The following is a 24,987-nucleotide window of genomic DNA, read 5'->3' on the forward strand; positions in this document are numbered from 1 at the left end:
GTCCGTCGAACTTTCTCTGTTCTATCCACTCTCCCTCTCTCTCTCTCTCTCTTCCCCCCTCTCATTACGCACGCGCGAGGAGACACATGGTCATTTTTCTGAGTGGGCTAACATTGTTTTCTGAAACTGCATCTGGATCTCTTTTTCTCCAAGCTTGACGTGCATAGTTTTACTTATGTTCTTGTTGGTAGAGTCGATGCGGATGATTACTGTTCCACATCTCGAAAGCGCGGAGAGAGAGAGAGAGAGAGACAGAGAGAAGCATCATCTTGGGTTCGTTTCTTCTTTGTTTCGCCGTCGGCAAATACGAAATTGTACATGTAAACAGCCGATATTTTCTGGCACCGTGGACGGCAGGTGGATAAGAATGAAATACTCGGGTGAGCATCTTTACAGTCGGGCCCATCCTTCCCCTTTGCCGCATTCACAATATGGTACAGTTGAGATTCATAGCACCTCTCGTTAACCTTCATTAAGCGCTGTCGTTCAAATAGTCAACCCTCGGTTGGATATCTTGATGATAATCTTTTGTTTTTGGCATCTTGTTGAAAATGAGATGGGCTAATGATTCTTTTCATGAATCAATATAAAGTGTACTTCTTATTCTTTACCATGTGAAATTTATGATTGGACATCAAAGTACTCCGTTCATACATGTGTCATGGGCCCGCAGTTCTTTAAACGCGAAATTGCCCGTGTGGAGCCTGGTGGATCGTTCACACCAGGTCGGCCATCATTCTACAGTTGTTCCAAAGAACACTACCACGAATAGCTTCCTCGTATTAGATTGTATCACGCCCAGCTAAGCTCGGGCATTTAGTCCATTGAGCGATACAAGCAGAATACTTTAGGCACCACAACTCGTTTTGACCTACCATGGCCTCATCAGGATCCGCGACCTAATTGTATTCATCTTTTTTGCATCACTCACTTTTCACCCGATAATCCCAAGCTCCACTCACAAGAATACGAGAGTACGAGAGAATCACCGCTCGTGACACCTGGTTACAATGTAACGGCAACACATGGCGTGATAAGCCGATTGAAAAACAAATTGTTCCAAAATTTAAGGGCCTAGGTAATTACTCGATTGCATTACATCAATCGTGTGAATCAAAAACAATTTGTTCATGGACTAGAACAGCCCCGAGATGGCCCTCCAATTACTCATCTACTTTATGCGGATGGCATTATTTTGTTCACCCGAGTTAGGGAAACGGATAGGAAGGCCACGAGAGAATGCATGCACGATTTCTGTAGACTCTGGGACCGACGCAGTCAACTTCCAGAAACCTGGACTTTTGCTTTTCGAAAAATTGTTGAGGAACTCACGGGGACGAATGTGTCTCGACTACTACTAGGTCTTAGCGAAATGGAAGGGAAGATCATGTATCTAGGACAGCCGCGGCCATTGCTTCTCTCTTATCCCCGCCCCCACCATGCGCGACTTCGACTTTGGAACGGAGAGAGCGCGGTCGGCGGTGCGCGGTTGGGAAAGTGATCCGCATGAGGTGCTAAAAACAGAAATGCACTGCGGTCATTGCTCCGGCGAAGAAGAAATAGCCATCCCTTTCCTTGAAAACTGCCCGGCGGCACGGATACCTTGGTTGGGGCTCAAATGGTCAAACGGTTAGCGCGCAAGAGTCTATGCAATCTATTGCTATCTAGGGAAAATCTTAAAAGGGACCAAAGAGGGTCGATCAGTTTTCTGGGTGCTCAAAGAAAATGCTCGAAATCATGAAGAAATTCTTGTATACATGAAGTATGTGAGCTTACTTCATTGTCATCAGACAATGTTACGAGACTCACGTAGGATTTACATGATTTAATGACTGAGATGGAGTGGCCTCACGTCTGCATATATCGGCCACTTGCAAGACTTGCTCCGAAGTGGAAGTAGATTGCGGCGCCGCAGCGGTTAAAAGGAAAGGCACGTGTCGCTTCCCAGCCGTACAGCTGGGTCTTTCTCGAATGGTTTCAGATAAAGCCAAAGGAAAAGAAACACGCTTCAAAGACAATTTCTAATACACGTTTTTTGGCCAACCTTCGCCCCCACCCCCGCTCATCGTTATATTCTTTCCCCTTTAGATTACACGTTAAGCTTCGGCTTGTCCAGAGTATATATAAACCCACCATCAACACTCCTGCATTTCATCCCCACATCTTCATAGAAACCATAACCCACCAAACCATCTTGCAATCTTGGCCTCTCCATTCTCCGTAAGCCCTAAGTAAGCCATGCAATCGACTCCCTTCTTGCCCTCAACGCTCCCTTGCAACCCTGCCTTCCCTCGTTCCGCAAATCGAACGAAGAAAGCGGCTACCAAGAGATCTGACGCAAGAGTTTTCGCGTCGAGGAGGGAAGAGTACGATGGTATGGACCAGTACTCCGGCGGCCACCACGTGGACCGAGACATGGTCGTGCTCCGGAAACGGATCCATGAGATGAGGATGGCGGAGCGGGGCCGCGAGCCGCCTCCCGAGTGGATGGACTGGGAGAAGCGTTGCTACACGAGCTATGACTCGATTATATGCAAGACTGTGGGGTTTCTGCAGTCTCAGATGATGAACGCTAGACCCAGCGTTGTTCTCGGAGTGGCGACTTTGGTGGTGTTCAGTGTACCTACATCTTCAGCATTGGCCTTGTTCCGCCTGGCCGAGGTGACCAGAGACATCTTGGCAACGTTTCATCTCAGAGCCTAGAAAACCTAGTCGGTACTTGCCTTTCTTTCTTTGTTCGTAAACATATTCGCCACGCATGACTAATAACTTATGTGCAACGTTCAGTTTAAGATGTTTCCGATAAATGTTACAGTTCTGCTTTTCAGGAAATCCTCATCTCCATGAAAATCCCTAAGTCAAAAGCCAGTAAATTGGTTAAGCACGACCATATGCAAGCGTTTACATCGTTAAGCATGCTTAAGATTCACAAAGCCACATGCTTAACGGTTCTAATCAATGTATTGTTAAGCCTTAAGGGGCATATGGTGCGGCAAATGACTCGTGTCATAATTCCTTGATTTGTTGCAGAAGTACGGGTTTAACTCATAATTAGCGTTGCTTTGCTAAGACCACGCCAATCGAATTTAAACTCCGAATCTCGCGCCTCATCAGATGTGCAATCGAGCTTCCCCGGAATGATGAACTGAGAATAGAATGACCTAGAATTTTACGTGATTCGGCTCGGTCTTAGACCTGTGTACATCCACAACAACAGAAGAAGAGAGCTGAAACTGATAATACAAAATTGCTAACAGAAGCATTGGAAGAAGACTCTCAAACCTTGATCATCAAACACGCTCGATAAGCTCGTAATCTCAATTTGACTACATAATGGAAAAGAAATCATAATTAAAATTCTCATGAGGAGTTTTCATCATAATTGACTACTCTCGAACCTCGATCATTCAACTGAATTTGCAAAGTTGTAGCAAAGGATAATATGCCTCTTGCAATTAGTCAATCGATCAACTAACGTTTGCTAGATACACGGGTTCGATGTTTAGAGACATTTGGACCTATTGATAAATAAAAGAAACTCTTCACTTATCAAAACATTATTTGCGAGACCATCTCAAATTCCAGCTGAAAACTTTCCAATTTAGATTGAAAGAAAATAGCAATGGGATCAGCCATGACTCCTTTACATTTTGATCGACATAAATTAAAAAATTGTATATGACTCAATTAACAAAATAAACATGACATCCGATACGAAAACTAAATAGGACATATGTAACATGAAGTGAAAAATTGCTCAAATATGACATTGTACGATATGCTTAAGTACTATTTAGGTAGATTTGGCACGTTTTCGAAACCATTCATTTAAGATGTTTGACAAAAATTTAATAGTAGCCCTAGCCTCTTCAGATTTCTTATCTTTCTTCCCCTTCCCTTCCATGTAGTGTGGTGTATGTAACGCAACATTATAATGTGATTTTCATGAACAAGTATGACTTTTAAACTCACTGCACTAGACGAAACCAATAGCCCCATCGTTCCCTTTTGCCATACGCACAGTACCTTACAGTTGAGATTCATAGCACCTCTCATTAACCTTCATTAAGCGCCATCGTACAAATAGTCAATCCTCACTTAAATATCTTGATGTTGATTTTTTGTTTTGATGTTGTGTTGAAAATGAGACGGGTTAATGATTCTTTTTGTGAATCGATATAAAGTATGCTTCTTACTCTGTACCATGTGAAATTTATGATTAGCTATCAAAGTACTTTGTTCATGCAGTGGTTACAATGTAACGACGGCACATGGTGTGATAAGCCGATTAAAAACGAGTTATTCCAAAATTTAAGAGTCTAGATAATGTAATTACTCGATCGCATTACATTGATCGTGTAAATCGAAAACAATTTCATCAACTAGAACCGTCCAGAGATGGCCCTCCAATTACTTGTCTACTCTATGCGGATGACATTATTATTTTCACCCGAGTTAAGGAAACGGATATGAAGGCCACCGAGAGAGTGCATGCACGATTTCTGTATACTCTGGGGCCGACGCATCAACTTCCAGAAACCTGGACTTTTGCTTTTCGAAAAATTGTCGAGGAACTCACGAGGACGAATGTGTCTCGACTGCTACTAGGTCTTAGCGAAATGGAAGGGGAAGATCGTGTGTCTAGGACAGCCGCAGACATTACTTTTCTCTTACCCCCGGAGTGCGCGACTTCGACTTTGAAACGGAAAGAGTGCGGTCGCCGCCGTCCGCTTGAAAAAGTGATCTGCATGAGGTGCTAAAAATAGAAATGTACTGTGCTCTTTGCCAAGGCGAAGAAGAAATAGCCATCCCTTTCCTTGAAAACTCCCCGCCAACACGGATACTGCGGAATCATCTTGGTTGGGGCTCAAATGGTCAATCGGTTGAAGCGCAAGAATCTCTTCAGCTTATACATGATCTTTTGCTAGGTTCTGGCTCGAGGCCACCTTCAATCTCAGCTGGTAGTTTGAGTGCATGAGGTGCAATCTTGTGCTGCAAACAAAGCGGATCGTAGAATAGCCCTATTGCTATCTAGGAAAATCCTAATAAGGGATCAAAAAGGTCGGATGAGTTTTTCGGGTACTCGAAGAAAATGCTATAAATCACAAAGGAATTCATGTATGCGTCCAAAGCATATGAACGAACTTCATTTGCATCGGTTAATATTACGAGATTCACGTAAAATTAACATAATTTATAGTCGAGATGGAGTGTGTTCACATCTACGTACATCGGGCACTTGCAAGACTTGCTCCAAAGTCGTAGTAGATCATGGCGCAGTGGCTCCTAAGAGGGAAAGCACGTGTCACTTTCCCAGCCCTACAACTGTGTCTTTCAGATAAAGCCAAAAGTAAAGAAACGCGCTTCAAAGACATTTCCTGCTACACGTTTTTCGGCCACCCCCTCTTCGTTCCATTCTTGCTTTCTCCTTAGATTGCACGTTAAGTTTCTGCTTATCCAGAGTACATATAAACACACCATCAACAATCCTCCATTTCATTCCCACATCTTCATAGAAACCATAACCCGCCAAACCATCTTGCAATCTTAGCCTCTCCATTCTCCGTAAACCCTAAGCCATGCAATCGACTCCCTTCTCGTCCTCAACGCTCCCTGGCAACCCCGTGTTCTCTCGTTCCGCAAATCAAATGAAGAAAGCGACTCCCAAGAGATCCGATGCGAGAGTTTTCGCGTCGAGAAGAGAAGAGGACAATCATCAGGACCAGGGGAAAAGTGTCTGAAAAAACCTAAATGTTTTGCATCGGTGCCAATTGAGTTCTCAACCTTTTTTTAGTGTCAATTGAGTCATAAACATTTTGAGATAGTGCCAATTCAGTCCTTTCGGCTAAATTTGATCGGATTTTACTGACGTGGACGCCGGCCGGTCTACGTGGCACGGTTGGCGCTGACGTGGATAATTTTAATAATTTTTTAATAATTTTTAATAATTTTTCTAATTTTTTTCGTTCTTTTTCTTTTTTTTCCTTTTCTCCCTCCTTACTCCAGCCGGTCGCCGGTCCGGCGACTGGCCAGAGGCCGGCCACCGGCCGAACCTGCGACCGACGAGGCTCGCCCTCGCCGGATGGCCGTGAGGGCAGCCTTGCCGGCCATGGGCGACGCTCGCCCTTGCTAGCAACTAGGCGAGGCCCGACCTCACTAGTGGCTGGGCGAGGCTCACCTTCGTCGTCGCTAGCGAGGGCGAGCCTCAACGGTGGCCGACCTCTGGTCTCTAGCCTCTGGTTGGTCGTCGGTCCAGCAACCGGCTAGAGTAAGGAGGGAGAAGAGGAAAAAAAAAAGAAAAAGAAAGAAAAAAGAAAATTAATCAAAAAAATTTTAAAAATAATAAAATATTAATAAAAATTATCCACGTTGGCGCCGGCCGGCATCCGCGTCAGCAAAATCCGATCAAAATTAGTCAGAAGGATTGAATTGGCACAAAGACAAAAGGTTTATGACTCAATTGTCACAAAAAAAAGTTTAGGACTCAATTGGCACAAATACAAAAGGTCTAGGACTTTTCTGACACTTTTCGCTTGAAAATCAATACTCCGGCGGCCATCTCGTGGACCGAGACATGTGTTCGATATTATGATCCATTTTCCATGTTCTCTAGAATTTTGAGATAAGTGCACTAGAAATCCTAAAACTTTTCATGAAAGTGCAATTGAGTCTTAAAACTTTCAAAAAATGCGATCAAGTCCTAAAACTTGTCACAAAAGTGCAATCAAGTCCTAATAGTTTCAAAAAGTGCAATCAAGTCCTAAAACTTATCAAGAAGGTGTAATCAAGTCTTAAAACTTTCAAAAAGTGCAATCAATGAAACGACTTGATTGAACAAATTTGACAAGTTTTAGGACTTGTTTGCATTTTTGAAAGTTTTAGGACTCAATTTAACTTTCGTAACAAGTTTTAGGACTTAATTACACATTATGAAAGTTTTATGATTCAATTGCACTTTCGTAACAAGTTTTAGGACTTTCAATGTACTTCTCCTCTAGAATTCTCAAGAAGTGGTCAACTAACATAATCATGAAGAAAGTCTTAGGCGGTGGACAGCTTGAACAAGTTGTCTGGAATTGTCGAGAATGGCGGTGGCGGAAGAAGAACATGAGCGTGGACAAGAAGAAGCCATGTTGAAGAAGCAAGCACAAGTTGAAAGTAATAAAATAATATATTAAGGATGTATTTGTTTCACAAAAAATATGTCAAAAACACTTTCTAGGAAGTCATTTTTCAGAAAAAATGAGTTCATTTTCCGGTGTTTGGTTAAAAACTAAAAAAAACTTGGGAAGTATTTTCAGTTGTTTGGTTAGGAAAATCTAATAGTGAAAATTATCAAAAAAATTTATATTTTCTAAATTCTTTTTTCTCTTTTTTATCTTTTTCCGTCTTCTTTTTATCTTTTTCCGTCTTCTTCCGCCCATCCGCCTCTCTACCTTACCCGCTGCTCCTTCCTCCTCTCCACCACCACCACCACTGCAGCAATCTCCGACGACCTCGCTCCCTCTACACCAACTCCGTCCACCTCAACCGCCTCGTCCTCGAGCTCGCAGGGATCTGGCGAGGCCTCGGGGGAGCTCGCCTCGCCAAATCTACCTCAAGCTCGAGCCGAAACCGGCGAGCTCGGGCTCGCTTGGATCTAGCAAAGCTGCGAGCTTGCCGGCCTCGACGAAGCTCGGGCTCGCCTTTAACGGCCGAGCCTCGAGCTCATCGAGCTGCGTCTTGGCCAGTTGCCGGGCTGCCGGCCATCGCCGAGGCGCACAGCCAACGGACGAAGGAGGAGGAAGGAAAAGAAAGCAAAGAGAAAAGAAAAAAAAGAAAAGAGAAGAAAAGATTAAAAATAACAAAAAATTCGATTTTTTTAAAAAATATTTTATAAGAATAATTTCATCAATCGATGACCCTCACATGGTCTTTGTCCCGCCTGAAGCTTGAGTGTCAGGGACCAAGCACGACTTTTGTGGACTTAAGTTCGGGTTCGGGAGCATTAGGTATGGACACAAGAGGTTTGGACCCGACCTTGATGGTCCTGGGCATAGGCTAGTGAGCTTGACCTTGCTGGCCCACGCTTGTGGTCGATCGCCGGCCTCAGTGGCCGGTGACCGTCGAAAGGAAAAAAAAAATATTAACAAATTTAATAGGGGTAATTTTGAAAAGTGTTTTCCCTCCTTAGTATAGCGCACCCTAAACTGCCTAATCACGAGGAAAGAATATCCAAGGAAGGGGACAAGAAATGTACACGCAAGCCTACAGCCTGCATTACTAGAAGAATCCTGTCGCTGCTGATGATGTCTATAAAGAGGCTTGTCATTCATCGTTTGAGTGTGTGAGGTTTAAGCCCTCCACCTGTGGTGTGGGGAGTAGAGCTCATATAGCTTACGTCACGTGTACTCCTCCACCATTACTCCTCCAAATACAATTGTAATGCCAAACTCCATAAACTAATGAAACTCTCTCCCATTGCCTACATCCCTTTGTCCCCTTAGTCCATTCTTTACCGACTAGATCCTACACACTTGCACATCACTAATCAAATTTCACGCAATCTCTAAATTTCCAACATGGTATCAGAGTTCCAAATTTTACGACATGATTGTGCTCCGGTAACGGATTCACGAGATGAGGATGGCGGAGCGGAGCTACGAGCTACCCCGAGTGGATGGACTGGGAGAAGCGTTGCTACACGAGCTATGACTCGATCATATGCGAAACCTTGGGGTTTCTGCAGTCTCAGATGATGAATGCTAGACCTAGCGTTGTTCTCGGAGTGGTGACTTTGGTGGTGTTCAGTGTACCTACGTCTTCGGCATTGGCTTTGTTCTGCCTGGCCGAGGTGACCAAAGAAATCTTGGCAAGGTTCCATCTCTGCGCCTAGTAAACCTAGTCTGTATTTTTCGACCAAAAAAACAAAAAACCTAGTCGGTATTTGTTTTTCTTTCTCTGTTCAGTTGAAGATGTTTCCAATCAATGTTACAGTTGTGCTTTTCAGGAAATCCTCATCTCCATGAAAATATCTAAGTCAAAAGCCAGGAAATTGGTGAAGCACGACCATATGCAAGCGTTTACATCATCAAGCATGCTTAAGATTCACAAAGCCACATGCTTAACAGTTTTAATCAATTAATAGTTAAGCCTTAAGGGGCATATGATGCAGCAAATGACTTGTCTTGAAGCTCCTTGATTTGTTGTGGAAGTATGGGTTTAACTCATAGTTAGCGTTGCTTTGCTAAGACCATGCCAATCGAATTTAAACTTTGAATCTCGTGCCTCAGCGGATGTGCAATCGAGCTTCCCCAGAATGATGAACTGAGAATAGAATGACATAGAATTTTATATGATTCGGCTTGGTCTTATACGCATGTACATCAACAACAAAGGAAGAAGAGATCAGAAATTGATTATACAAAATTCCTAACAGAAGCATTGAAAGAAGACTCTCAAACCCCGATCATCAAACACGCTTTGATAAACTCCTAATCTCAATTTTGACTTCATAATGGAAAAGAATTCAGAATTAAAATTCTCATGAAGAGTTTATCATAATAGTAACAATGATGATAATGATACTAGCTGTTCGTACCTAGCAGAGGGTACGAACTCTTCAATTACCAAAACAATATTTGCGAGACCACCTCAAATTCCAGCTGAAAAATTTCCAATTTTGATTAATAGAAAATAGCAATGGGATCAGCCATGACTCCTTTACATTTCGATCAACATAAATTTAAATGATTGGATATGACTCAGTGAGCGAAGTAAACATGACATCCAATACCAAAAGTAAACTGGACATATGTAACATGAAATGAAAAATAACTCGAGTATGACATTGTGCAATATGCTAAAGTACTATTCAGTAAGATTTGGCACATTTTCATAACCATTCATCTAAGATGTTCAACGAAAATTTAACGTCTTACTGTTAATACATGTAGCACTAGCCACTTCAGATTTCTTATTTTCTTCCCCTTCCCTTCCATGTAGTGTAGTGCATGTAATGCAACATTATAATGTTCATTTTCATGAACAAGTGTGACTTTTAAACTTATTATACTAGATCAAATCAATCACATTTCAAGAATCAGTCGGATCTATATTGAATTCCGTTAAAAGACACAAGTTCCAATACAATTATTACGATTAATTCTATCCATCACATCACCCAATGATTTCCGTACGAAATATTTCTCCATTTTGGCATTGTAAATTGAAATGGGGTCTCATAAACCAACATATAATTAAGTGGAAGCTTATTTGGCCATTCCTATGCAGCGTGGACAAGGGACTTCGACTATCTTGCCAAACCAAACGAGAAGACAGACAAACAGTCCTTAAGCATCTCATTCATTCACAACGAACAAATCATCAAATCGATCTTCTCATAATGGCGTAAACTGCGCCCAAAGGGGGAAAAACTAGCAGACAACAACTTCATGGAGTTCGTTTACAACAATAAACTTGTTAACAGGTTGTAATAACTGAAGCAAAGATGGCGAACGTTTCCCAACCGTATGCTGGGCTATGCAATCGAAATCCCCGCCCTCCGATGTGCCTCCCGCAAAATGCTGAATTAGGATATTGCTGAATCTCCATATACATCATGTTTGTAAACATTTCTTTTGCATATAAACTGCAAGATACTCAATGACGATGAAATTGAAATATGTGCACGTACAAAATAAAACGCAGTGTTCTCCACTCAGGCTCTCTCTTGACAAGCATTCATGCTCTTAATCTTGAGCGTGAAGTTCTCTCGCCCATCTCATGGTTCAAAATAGGTATAAGACGAACATGCTTGCAGTTGCATTCATGTTAAATATGAAATTACCTAACTTTATTAGAAGAGACCGTTTAAGAACTTGACAATTTGTAAAAACCCATGTTATTTGAAAGTTCCATGTGTCTTAAAAGAGTAGATAGGCAGAGAAAATGATATTAAAGTTAGGGGGAGCTCCCTTCAATCCAATACACGACAGCAACGACCGAACTCAGCTCCTGCTCCGTTGGATCAGGAACACATCGGATGCTCCAGCAAGTTCGGATAAGCTCTTGAACCAACGATTCAGCAGCTGGGTATTTCAGTTCGTAAACTGCCCTGGAATGGACTGGAGAGAGCTCCTTCTAATTCTTCCGCCATCTTCCTATTGCATATTATGAACTGTCACAGACTCTCAAAAGTACAGACTTCACTCTTCTTGATCCCTCTTCTTACTGTCAACCTGTAAAAAAGATATAGAGAGAGAACACGAGTCAAGAAAACAGTCAAAACAACCAAACCCTACTTTGTTACTCCACAAATCTTCATGGTAGAACATCATGCGTAGGGTTTTAACACTGTCCCACAGAGAGTTGAAGAAAGAACAGAAAACAGACGTGTGTAGCAACATTATCTACGAAAGCACACATGTAGGAATGAAAGAACAAATCAACTGATAAGCTTGTAAAAGGGTAGGTCCGAGGAAGAAGGTGATTGAGCGAGGCTTTAAATAATAATAATAATAATAAAAGTAGAAGAGGGAAAGACGAAAGAGGCACCTGCAAATGCAAATGCAAATGCAAATCTATGATTCTAATCATATGTTGTTTGAATGTTACCGACACACAAGAGTACGTGCACGTTGGTCCAGTCTCTTCTACATCCAATCATACAGCTGGAGGCCTCAGTTTTTCCCTAATTTCAATCATGCAGCGATGCTCTCGACTCTCTACCGATCCCATCTTTATTTCCATACGAACGAAACTGCCATGTGTCCCCACGCGTGACTGCTTCTTCTACTTGGTGCAATCCATTTCAATCTTAAGAGGCTAAGCAGGATGATCTTTTACTCAATCACTCAGACCATTTTATGATCCTAGTCGCATTGATGGCGAACATGTATTTTATTGGGTTTCAAGGCATTAACTCTCTATGTATTAGGATAAAAGTATTCTATATATTGCTAATATTATTGATATGGTGTAGCCGAACAATCATATTATCCGTGTGATATGCATCACAATCAACTTTTACATTTGAATGTAAAAAATCTTCCTTTTTGTTTGTATGTATCTCTACGTGTCATTGTGAAGTGCTGTAACAATCACACGATATACTTCTCCCGTGTCAAATGAAAGCTCACGCATGATATTTAATTGTATTGTAACAATGTATTTGCATATAATAAAATGACTCATGATTTAAGATTTTCATTAAAATTTTCATACAATTTCATGAATCTCTCACGTATCAAATTTAGATGTGAGTTTTTTTTTTTTGCCTACAATCATTTAAATCAATTTCCAAAATAATTGAATCTTCCTACAAGTCTTTCCAACTTTTAATTTATCATGAACTTTCAAAATGTTTATTTTGACTTTAATGATTATTACAGCAGTGGATGGTGTCGCCAGCCTTGGGCAACGCCGGAACATGAAAAAGAACAGAAAGATGGAGAATTGATTGGAGCCATTGCATGAATCCAATAGTGAGCTCAAGAAGGTGACTTTTAAAATGTAAAATTACCACTTAAATCTAGAGGATTCCAATTGGTCTGCGTATGCACGCGGTCAGTAACAAAGGAGTTGATTGACAAGTCAAATGGACAACCAATTTCGAACCCTCGTTGCTTCCATGTTTACTAGTTCTTCTCCAAAAATTTTCGTTCCTCTTCATCTCCTTCCTGGTCCGAATCCGAAGATTGATCAAAGCGAAGTGATACGATGATGCACGCTTGAGGAAGAAGCTATGGTCCTATGGACATGGAACTGGAGGAATATATTTTTTAACTTTTGCAGAGATTTTTTATCAGCAAGAAGCCTGCTGCGAACATTTGATGTTTTGGGGGATGATGAGTTGGAGCGCTAGCGATCACCACATTTTATTGTACTGGGAATCTTTCGAATCATCGTCTCGACCGCAACTATGCCTAGTCATTTCAGTTCCCAACCAGCGCAAGAATCAAGCTCTGCAACCTCTTGATTTTCATCCATGTTTTAGGAGGAGCGTCATGATTGTACGACTTGTCTTGTGGCTGATCATGAGTCCAATATATGGTTCCATTTCCTTAAAAAGCGGACAATCCTCAGCCGCCGTGTGCACTAACCAATGATTCCAAGGGATCAAAGCACAAGATAACGATTAGGGGTGTACAACTAAACCGGTTCTACCCGAGAATTGGATTGAACATTTCGAAAACTGAAAACCGGTTATAACAGGGCAGGTCTCAAGTTGAAGTTTGGAATCTATCCATCTTGAAACCGATCATTCCTAATATCAATAACTAATGTCCGCCAATAATGATGTTGTGAATGAATCAAGGATGGATGGTTCGAACAAAAATGACTTAGCGTAAGTAGAGTGCCTATACTTTTCTTGTGACCATCAAATCTGCTGATATAAAAGCTGCGCTCAAACATAAATCATAGAGGTTGGTCGAGTTGAGCAAGCTGACTCAATTTTGACACTCGCACCATCGACATATATTGAAATTCTCTAATTTCATGCCGTGAGTAGATCATATCCTTAAGGTGTGCAAAATTACAATTCGCATTCCTAAATCGGACATTCCGACAACATTTAGCCATCCGATTTCATCGTCGCTAGAGGCACCTTACCTTTCTCGAGTGCAGTCCGTACGGTAATAACGGGCTTACAATGCAAAACGCAACTTACATTTGCAACCGCCTTATTTTCTTTGACATTGCACCTTTCATATCGACAGAAAAAAAATAGAGCAACGACTAAATTAAATAGATCCGCTGGCAACAAATTCCAACCAAGCACGCTAAGTAGCATAATTGCATCTACTGGATCGAATATTTACTTACACGGCCCTCTCTCTTTGCCTTGAATATCTCTATGAATCCGACTCGAATTATTTTCTTTTTTTTTTGGGCCAATTGCAAATCGGACTCAATCTCGAAAGGCAAGAACGAGTAAATCCGTAGAAGCGAAACGTGGATAAATCAAAGAGCTTTGAGCTTTTCATGGGGCCATATGGCCCAGATCAGATCCAAGCCTTGGAGATAATAAGGAGAAAATTGTCCAAAAAAGTCATAAATTTATTGCACTTTTGTCAATTCAGTCCTAAACCTTTCAAATTTGCCAATTGAATCATAAACCTTTTAATTTATTACCAATTGAGTCCATCCAGCCAATTTTGGCCGGAAATTGCAGACATGGAAGCCGGGTGGCCATGCGGCGCTGACGTTGACATTTTAAAATAATATTTTAACAATTTTCTAAAATTTTTATGGGTTTTTTCTTCTTTTTTGTCCTTTTCTCTGTTTTTTTTTTTTTGGTTTTGGAGTTAGGGCCAGCAAGGGTGCCCTACCGACCCTCGTCGGCCACAAGCGAGGCCCAGCTGACCCTTGCTGGCTCTCGGCGAGGGTCGCAACGCCCTCACTGGCCAAAGCGAGGGTGCATGAGCCCTAGCTAGCCCAAATCCGGCGAGGGTCGCGATGCCCTCCCCCAAAGCCGGCGAAGGCCGGCCGGTCCTCGCCTGTGGCTGGCGAGAATCGGCCAACCACCCTCGCTGGCCCTAGTTCCAAAATCCAAAATAAAAAAATTGAGAAAAGGAAAAAAAAAGACAAAAAACTATAAAAAAATTCATAAAATTATTAAAATATTATTTAAAAAATGTACACGTTAGCGCGACGTGGCCGCCCGGCATCCACATCTGCAATTTACAGCCAAAATTGGACAGATAGACTCAATTGGCAAGAAATGAAAATGTTTATAACTCAATTGATAAAAGTGTAATAGATTTATGACTTTTTGAATAATTTTCCTGATATAAAAGACTTCAGCAAGATATAAAGGGCCCCGGAGGATCTCTAATCCATATCATGTTACAAATCTCCCACCCTCATCTTGCACATACTTCATCTTCGAAATACATGTCTCGATCTTCGATTGTAATTATTTAGGTCCCATTTGGTTCCATTTCGTTTCTTAATACTCAACTTGTTCTTTCGTCCATCTGTTTGAAAAGTTTTTCAATCAAAAGCGACGTTTGTCATGCTGAATGAGAAATGTTTATCGAACATCGTTTTCATTTAGCAATGTTTGCTATGCGTAAAATGTCCGGTACCTTTCATTCATAAGCTATACGTCTTGACATAAATTTCAAACTACCCTCACAATGATAGGATCCATCGAGAGAGGCGCCCCCACAGTTTTAATGTGACCGACCGACCAAACCCTATTTTAAGATACAATTCCCTTGCGGGTAATGTCCGAACACAGCAAAACAAAAGCAGAAAGCAGATGACCAAACAGCACCAGATCAACACCAAGTCCCACGTGTTTTGTACCACAAAGAGGAGGCACGTGCTTCTTCGTCGTCACACCATTGCAATTGCTTTGCCTTGCTTTGCCAGTTTCGCTTCGGATGGCGATTCCGGCGAACGCTCGGATTCGGGCATTCAGGGGATCTCGACGGCACATGTGTGGTTTGCATGGCGTTTTCCCATTGCATACGTCGTTTCTTTGCGTATGACCGAAGGGGGGCGTGGAGTTAGTAGACATGAAAGTCGTCGAAGGTCCCTTTCGTTCAACTAATCCATGAACAACATAGAGGGCAAAGTTCAAGTCAAATCAGATGAGGCCAAGAGAAACAACAACGTAACGTTAGGGTTTGGCCCTTTACTTGGAGCGTTGACCCTGATGGAGACCTCTTCTTTTAATCCTATATGTAGCGATCGTGATCGCTTCCCCTTACGCATTTAGAGATAAGATTGCTTATCGTTATAATTATTGCTCTTTTTGCCAAGCAAGTTTCTGTATGCTTACCCTGCAATTTTTTGTAGAAACAAATGCGAGATAGACCCTTGGATCATGCCTTGCCACGTTGTTTCTTTTGTAAGAATATGGACTTGAGCACCAAAATCTATGGAGTTGCCTTAAACTAGACCTTGGGTTTGCCTTAAACTAGGCTAGATTAGTGAATGCATTTAAGATGCCAAATGAAGAAGGGAAAAACAAGTAAGTTTTGTTTTTTTCTTTTTGGCTATTAGTCAAGTCTGCTCAAGTGACAAGTGAGTAATTATGATATAAAAGTTCTTGTTAATGAGTGCCCTCTAGACACTCGTTAGGCATATTTGATAAATAAATGGTTTCGTTTCTAAAGTGTAAGTTATATAAAACGAGAGAACAATGGTGGATTGACAATTGCATACTTTCTTTGTTTTGTTGCTGAACAAATCCCTTCAAGAGGGACTTGTTGACAAGATCTTAATTGTATTTTTGTTTGTGATGGGTAAAAGTCTATTTTTTCTCCTCGAACTTTTAATCTGTTTAATTAAGTCCTTGAATTTGCGTAACTTTGCTAATTGAATTTGCCATGCTCCACACCCAATTCGTTGGCGGTTATCATGTTCTTCAACTTGATCAACTTTTCTCTTTATGTTTGTCCCCCTTCAAATCCGATTGATTGGAGCTGATTGTTTGTCAAAGCTGGCAAGATTTAACGTGAAAAGCTCTTTTAACTAAAAACTCCGAAGATGATCACAATCAAATCTTGAATGAAAAGATTTCTCTACATGAACATTACAGAGCCTTTCAAATCTAACTTTTCGCAGCTCCAACAGACTTTTTAGCTTTAATTACTCGGATTTAGATGCAGAGGGGCTTGATTAGAAAAATTGTGCAGATCCAACAACTTGACTAAAAAAATGCATAAATTCAAATGCCGAAAATAGACTTTTACCTTAGTGATATTGTTTTATACACTTGATTATGCAATACCCCCACTTAATCAATGCTTTTAATTGCGATAGCCACTGGCTATATGTATATATATGGCGTTAGCGCTTCATCAATAGACAGAAAAATTATGTTAAATTATGTTTTTTCCATTATGAATGTTACTTATGTTGAATTGTTATTTTACTATATATAAAGCAGTTTGACGTACTTGCAAGTACTTCTATCTAAAGCCTTGTCATAATATGCTATATCGTTTTACAAATCTATTTCCTATATTAGTCTTAATACACCTAATATCATTCCTTTGCGCGGTCACCACTTACTGATAGATATTTGCCCAAAATTTGTCAGTGGTAGCACTACCAACCGCTAAACTGATATCGACATGCTGCTAAACAGACGAGTTACGGCCAACATTTACCAACTACGACACTTGTTAAATAAACAGGCGGGAGAAGTTATAACTTTCGATATACTGAATGAGTCATCATACATACAATCAATTCGTAAGAATATGATAGAATATTTAAATATTAATCACGCTTTCATTCGACAGTTTTAGCTTTTTGAACAGTTGACAGTGGTCCCACAAAATAATACATGAGATCTGAGCTCAGGTTACCAACAAGTCTAGACCCAACAGTCGCACAAGGAGATACGAGGTGTTGCTGCTCTGACGAGGGCCCAATGTATGTGTGAGGGGGAGATTGTCAGGGTTATCCTACATCGGTTGCGGAATGGCTATTGATGAGTTTACGAGTGTGATGTAAGCTAGTTTTTGGGAGGTAAGAAAGGCCCAAAACCACCCCAATACCAATATCAGCGCAGGAGACATACAAATCTTTTTCAGGCCCTCGTTGCCTTGCAATTGAATATGTCCACTCTTAAGTTGCGTTTATTTCAAGGAAAGTGTTTTTCAGGAATCTGTTTTCCGGACTTTCACTCGTTTGGTTCACCGAAAATGATTGGTCAACTGAATACACTTTCCGGTCAGGGAAAACATTCATGTATAAAATTAGGAAAGTGAATTCCCTAATCTAAGAAGGCGAAAACACATTTTGGAATTGCTTCCCTTTACTTTCTAAATATTTTTACTTTTCTTTCTTTTTTATTTTTAAAAATAAAAAATATTTAAAAACTCCAAATTTTTTTTTCCTGAGATAAAATCATGGGATTGAAATCATTTTCCAAACGCTTTCCAAATGAGATTCAAATACCAGAAAATATTTTCAATCACATATCACCAAATAAATGAAAACCAACTATTCTCCCGGAAAATGATTTTTCGGAAAATATTTTTCAAAATCGTTACATTTTTCGTGAAATAAATGGACCCTTAGTACTGGTCAAAAAGGTCCGACCACGCCTTTATCTAGCAAAATCTTACATAATACTGTACGGGAAAGCTTAATCGCTAAGAAGATTAAATCGTGAAGAAAGGGACCAAGTAAAGATGAAGCCCTTTTTTTTTTTGTGTGTGTGTGTGTGTTTTGTGTATGCTCTCTATCTTTATGCCTTTCCGTGGACGACCCTTTTTTTCGTGTAAATTGATCAATGGTGCCGACGTGACATTTGCGTGATTCGCGCTGGCGATCCACCGTCACGATAACACGCATTATTAATAATCCGGCACGGAATCGCGGTGGGGAGATCGGGTGCGGTGCACGGCGCGCGCCTTTTCATGCTCCTCCCCCCCCCGTTCCGCCAATCCGGGTGAATCCCGCGTCCCCATTTGTTCTCTCCCTCTCTCTCGCGATCCTGTGCAACCGGGAGCACGTAGGTTGGCTGCAATCGGGGCCGTCGAACTTTACTACCCTCCATCGTCGCCGTCCGACTTCCGGTGCGCTTCAGAACTCGTTCCGGTTAGAATCGAAAGATTGAGATTTTTTTAGTGTCAACGTAACCGGACGATCTGATCTCTCTTTTCCAGCCCATTCCAGTTAGAATCAAGATGAGATTTTTAGTGTCCCGCACGCAACTGGACGACCTGATCTCTCTCCCTCTCTCTCTTTCGATATAGTCAACTTCTGCGGACCTATAGATCATGTGGAATACACGCGATTTAACGAAGGGTTCGGTGCACCCGGCCGCACCAGATGTTTGTCCCCCCCGGAATTAATAAAAGTGGGAAGCTGATTAGGCGAAGCAAATCAGGGGAAAGCTTCTGCCATAAATCTTAGTTGGGGGGGGGAGGTGGGTGATTAACTTATGCGATTTGGACTTTGAAAAAGCGGCAAAAAGAAAGTGAGAACCAGAAGAGCCAGAGAGAGAGAGAGAGAAGAGCAGAAGTGGAAGACACAATATATCAAAGTGGGGACAAGCAAAACAGCGGAAACTGATAAAAGAGAAGAAAAAAAAGCCCCACTCTGCTTTTCACTGGTGCTTCGTTAATGCACACACCACAGGCACGGAGACAGGGAGAGAAGAGAGAGAAGAGAGTGAGAGTGTGTGTGCGCGCGTGTTTGTGTTCTTGCTGGTGTCATTCACACCCGCCCCGCCCTTCCCTTTTTAACCGCTCTTGTTACTCCTCCCCATGTGGCTCCACGTTTCCGTCTCTCTCTCTCTCTCTCTCTCCCCTTGTCTCCTCCTCTTTGATATGCTGTGAATGGGTGGTGAACTTTTTTTGCATTGAATTTGGCCAATCTGATTCTTGGGATGCTCTGGATGCCGGACTGATGGCCAGCTGGCTCCGTTAGCCGCTGCCCAGTTCCCAAGTTCCACTTTTTTCTCTTCCCGGGATTTTGGCGCGGGGGTGCCGAATCTTGGAAATGCTTTTCCTCCTCCTCCGGTGGCTTCGGTGATCTTGTGGCTCGCCGGGAAGGAGGAGACGCGGCCACGGGTCATGAGGAGGTTCTTGATCGCTTTCTTGGTTCTCTCATGGGCTTCTTGGAGCTCGACAGCGGCCGGCTCTGCCTCGACCCGGCATGGACTCGCCAAGGATCCGGTCAAGTTCATCTTGGGTCAGTGCTTTATTAGGATTTCGATGATCTTGCTGAAAATCGAGGCTTTGCGTTTTGTTTCATGTGAAGTGGTAGTTCTTGGGATGGGCTTGTCGGCGATCTCCCTTTTGTTTCGTTGCTAAGACGAGATGACGAAATCTTTTTCTTTGCGTAGAACTTTACAGTGGAGGTTATATTCCACTGAGCAGTTAAGTGCAGAAGATTCGTTTTTGGGATTGCTAGAAAGCTGGGCGTTACTTCGTTTGAAGTGCCGTGCTGATTCAGTATATGATGTAGTGCATTGGCGGGCCTGAGATTCTCTGCGCTATGTTACTCGTGTTTGTTTTTTAGCAGCATAAAGTTTGTTACCAGTATTTGGAGCAATGCAGTCAGTGCTTTGTCGTCTAATAGTTTGTATCCGCAGGTCAAGAGAATTTGGGGCCATGGAAAAATGGCATCTCGGAGGACGCCCTTGCAGAAGCGCCGGGGCCAGAAACGAGTGGGCCGCGTAGCACGCTGGTGTTAGCGGGAAATAGAACAAATAGGCCTGATATTCTTCGTGGGTTTAAGCATTATCGAGACGGTTGGGACACTTCTAATCAGCATTACTGGGCTGTAAGTCTGGTTTTTAGTCCTTGGTCATAGCATTTCTTTACATACTTTCATTAAAAACATTTAGAAGCATTGAGTCTTTCAGTAGTTATTCCTCTTTGTTTCTCTCTTGTGCAAGTGGACCTAGCCAAATTATATTGTTGTTTTTCTTGGTTCCTTGAGTATGTACGGGCATACATGCATACGGCAGTTGAGTTGAAGAAATTTGATGATTAAGTGTCGTTGTTGTAGGAGTGTATTCAATAGTCAGGTTAAAGTTTTGCATTTGACTGTTTGCCCATAAGAAACTCTACAAATCCCAGTGACTGCTTTGATATAAAAGTGGATGTCGGTCCTCTGTTTCTTCAGTAGCATGGATAGGGAAGCAAGCCTTAAATGATTGTGCATCCCTTCGTTTCATTTGGAGAATTACTTGTGTTGTCTCCCTAGATAGCCATTTCTGCTATATAAATCACAATGGTTCCTTGCCGAATTCCGTTAGTCTGGATTATAATCTGGCAAGAAAGAACAATAAGATAATAATCTCTAAGAGTTTGTGTTTTGCATACTCCTGACATCTGCCTTGTCATGATCAAAATCAAGTTGGCATATGTATATGTACTTCAGATGTCATCTACAGCATTTTGAATAATATTGATTGAATTTGTGTCATATCATTTCCAATCTGTGAGGACATGTTGGGTTTGTTATGTTAAATGATTTTTCTACATCAAGAACAAGTTACATCTCTGTTATTTACCTGATTTTTCTGACCATCTTTCTTTGCAGTCTGTTGGATTCACAGGTGCTTTTGGTTTCGTGCTTGCTATCCTATGGTTTGTTTTCTTCGGGTTGGCTCTCCTGGTGCATCATTGCTGCGGATGGCAAATGACAATAAAAGACAGGGGATGTCCCAATTCACAAAGAATATGCCTCATAATGCTCCTGCTCTTCACATCTGCTGCCGCGTAAGAACCCAACTTCAAGCTCATATAGATCAATTGTTAATGTCAATGTATTTTCCCTTCCTATTTCCCATTATTTTTCTTATCTTTATTCTTTCTTTCTTCTTCTTTTATCAGTTAATCTTTTCTGATTTTTGGTGGTTTGTTGGAGTGAAATTCGCTTAATTGGACGAGGGGCCCTCATTTATGCATGTATAACTCAGTTGGACGTACCAATGTTAGAGTAATATTGTGTCGGATATGATCATATGAGCACATTATTCACTTCTTGCCAATAAGTTTCTATCTGTCTCTAACTTTTGTAAGTTTTGTCTTCTTTAGCAAATTGCCCATGCATTGTGTGTGCATAAGAGGTAGAGGAATAGAGATTTCCGTGCGTCCCATTGATTATTCATGTGGAGATTTTGCCCATGGAAGCTCCTAAGTGACTTCTCTCTTCTTCACATTCTCTTTGAACTGTTGTTGTATCATTCGTATTATTATTTACTTGGCTTTCTGTGATGATGTGATTGACAGAATGGCCTCTGCCAATTTAACTAAGATATATAACACCTAAGAATTGATCTACAAGATTTCATTACCAATAGAATAGTCACGAACGTTCAAGTAAGCAACACTCTATAAAACCTTTGGATCTTCTGTTCATTTTCAAGCACTTCTTAACCCACTCTTTATCTTTGTATGTACAGGGTTGGCTGTATACTTCTATCTGTTGGACAGGATGAATTTCATGGTGAAGTTTTTAGTACTCTGAAATATGTTGTCAACCAGTCAGACTACACGGTGCAGACACTCAGAAATGTTACCGAGTATTTGTCTCTTGCGAAGAATATCAGTGTGGCCCAAGTTTTCCTTCCATCCGATGCCATGAATGATATAGACCATTTGAATCAAGATTTAAACGCTGCGGCAGATACTCTGGCAGAGAAGACAAGTGAAAACTCTGGAAAAATAAGAAGATTATTTAATGCAGTGTATGTATTGTCCTTTGCAACACTTCTAATATACTGAGTTCTTATTGGTATTTGAGGCAACAATAAGTTTCTTTGATGCATTCGTGCAGGCGCTTGACATTGATCACTGTGGCTGCTGTGATGCTTCTGTTGTCTCTCATTGGACTTTGTATGTATCTGCCACGCTGCTATTATTTACAATCTCTATTTGACCAGTATGATTTTTTCTCCTTGTGTTCTTGCCTCAAACTGATTCATTATCTTTTCATCTTCCAGTGTTGTCTGTCCTTGGCCATCGGCATGCAATAAACTTGTAAGGCTTTTGCATTGACAATGATCTTTTTGCAATCCAACAACGATTCATATTTTTGCTCAATATTTTTTCATTACTCGAGTCTAACGTGCTATCTCGTACCTTTGCAGATTTGTCATAAGTGGGTGGCTACTTGTTGCTGTTACTTTCATCCTCTGTGGAGTTTTTGTAATTTTCAACAAGTAAGATGCTGAACTCCACTGCAGGCGTCTTCGTCCAGTCTCCTTTGCCTCTGTACTCAGTAAATTGAGATCTGCTTGTAGAATTCCATATAGGTGCATGCAGAATGCAGACTATGTTAGTGCATTTATTTCTCTGAGATATATATCCGCATGCTGACTTTTTTTTTTTGGTCAGATGCATGCTGACTTCACTAGTTTAGTAATTCTTATATCGTTCTTATGTTTGAGGTTTGATGTTTGATATACTAAATTTGAACCTTCAATGGTTTCCTTTTCTTCAATTATTTACTTCTCTTTGTCCTGTCATACATTTTCTTGTGTTGTATCCTAAAACTCATTATCTTTTGCTTGCATTGCCATTATATTCACTGGCTGTGCCTTTCATGACTAAACTAATAATCAGTCCTGTTGCCTGAATTTAGGCATTCTTAAGATCTTTAATGTTTTGAGAATCATGTGAATGAGAATACTGGGTATGATAGAAACATGACTGTCGCTTTTCCTCTTTGTCTCAGTGCAATCTCTGACACATGCATGGCAATGGAAGAATGGGTGGAGAATCCCCATGCTGAATCTGCTCTTAGCAACATCCTTCCTTGTGTTGACCAGAGAACCACAAATCAGACACTAGTACAGAGTAAACAAGTCATCATGGATATTGTTCATGTTGTGAATCAATTTATATATACATACGCCAATACATACCCAGCCCAGGGCAATCTCTATTACTACAATCAGTCTGGACCTATGATGCCGCCTCTCTGCTCTCCATTTGACTCTGTCCTGAAAGATCGCCAATGTGGATCGCAAGAAGTGTCAATCGCAAATGCTTCTCTGGTATGATGCTCACTGGCCATTATTTTGTCCTCCTCTTTCTACGAAGATCATTTGTGGGGACACATTAGGTCCTTAGTGCTTTAGTTAAATTAAAAAATATAATTTTTATCATTCACGAGGTCCACATCTGATGCCTCTGTCAAAAAAAGACCTGGTTTGGGTTGTTGTTGATAATTCTTTTATTCATTATCAGTGGTTAAATTTCGTCGTTTTTGTTTCTAACAGATACACTTATGAGAACAATTACTTTGAGATAAGTGACACATGCAAATGCGAGATCCAGTTATCCTGTACAAACGACGAAATACTTCTGGGCTTTTTCTTTTGTATTGTTTATGATAAATAAATCCCAAAGTATTTAGTCTTTCACGGTTTTTGTTAAAGTTTTGTACCAGCGGGTGAAAATCACTAAAAACATCCTTTGATATTTCAATAAAGATTGGGCTTTGCTTGCCTCGTTGCTCTCAAGAACCTGCGGTAGTTTAAGAGAAACGGTCTGCCAAGCAACACCTAGTCCCTTTCCTTGTACTTCAACCGGTTGCATGATAAGTCTCGATAGAGTTTTTAACTTCTCCATTTCTTTTGAAATGTGTTCAGGTCTGGGAGAACTACACATGCCAAGTATCTGCATCCGGTATATGCACTACACCCGGTAGAATCACCCCTGCAATTTACATGCAGTTAGTGGGGGCAGTAAATGAAAGTTATGCACTCGAGCACTATGCCCCTCCTCTACTCAGCCTTCAAAACTGCAATTTCGTGCGGGACACGTTCCAGGAGATAACCAAGACTCATTGTCCTCCTCTGGAAAGTCATCTGAGGTTGGTCAACGCTGGACTGGGCTTGATCTCTATAGGAGTCATGCTATGCCTTGTCCTCTGGATACTCTATGCAAACCGCCCCCAAAGGGAGGAGGTGTTTGTGAAGCTATCCTTACCAATCAAAGTCTGCGGGAACTTTAAGAGTAATACCAACGACAACAATACCAACGGCGGCAACAACAACAACAACAACGACAATGTTCGTCATGATATTGGGTCACCCAACACGAGTAGTGTATTTTAGATCGAATAGTAGGATCATTATAGAAGTCAGTAGTTTCCTTTTTCCGCTTTTTATAGCTCAAATGTCCTTCTACGGCAGGAAGAAAACCAAGTGGGGCAAAGCTTCACTTTGAGTTTTGAGGGGTAAAGCCTTTTCTACTGAATCCTGTTACTAGCATATGGTAATTTCATTCTTGTATTTTGTCCTCCCAAAAGAAAATGTGGCTTGTGAATGCGTAATTCGTGGCATCTACTGATTAAAGCTGCTCGTAAATATGGTCTCGCATGGTTGTGTTTTGGCACCACCAGGAATTCACCGGGTTTTCGGCTGGGAAGCAACTCTCCTGTCAAGGATTGTTCTTGGGCTGTTTGATATCACCAATTGTTTAGGCTGTGGTCATCTTCAGAACAGCGTGTGGCTGATAGAGAGAGTAACACTGCCCGTTTATAGAGAATCTACATGCTTCAGAAAGCAAA

At 41.3% G+C, this 24,987-nt stretch overlaps 2 protein-coding genes across 2 annotated transcripts; both read left to right on the forward strand.

The window, feature by feature from the left end:
- The first annotated feature begins 2,086 nt into the window (after positions 1–2,086).
- Positions 2,087–2,997, forward strand: LOC115667705 (uncharacterized). The gene has a single exon (XM_030589261.2). The coding sequence runs from the start codon at positions 2,239–2,241 to the stop codon at positions 2,701–2,703; it is 465 nt and encodes a 154-aa protein (XP_030445121.1). The 5' UTR covers positions 2,087–2,238; the 3' UTR covers positions 2,704–2,997.
- A 16,259-nt stretch (positions 2,998–19,256) lies between these two features.
- Positions 19,257–24,709, forward strand: LOC115670764 (uncharacterized). The gene is made up of 9 exons (XM_030592123.2): positions 19,257–19,647; positions 20,051–20,241; positions 21,007–21,185; positions 21,872–22,156; positions 22,246–22,304; positions 22,412–22,448; positions 22,559–22,630; positions 23,146–23,467; positions 24,065–24,709. The coding sequence occupies exons 1-9, from the start codon at positions 19,530–19,532 to the stop codon at positions 24,530–24,532; spliced, it is 1,731 nt and encodes a 576-aa protein (XP_030447983.1). The 5' UTR covers positions 19,257–19,529; the 3' UTR covers positions 24,533–24,709.
- The last annotated feature ends 278 nt before the right edge of the window (positions 24,710–24,987 follow it).

The sequence above is a fragment of the Syzygium oleosum genome, unplaced genomic scaffold (assembly GCF_021117445.2).
Source record: "Syzygium oleosum isolate NSW1041296 unplaced genomic scaffold, Sole_v2.1 Sole_v2.03, whole genome shotgun sequence".
NCBI lineage: Eukaryota > Viridiplantae > Streptophyta > Magnoliopsida > Myrtales > Myrtaceae > Syzygium > Syzygium oleosum.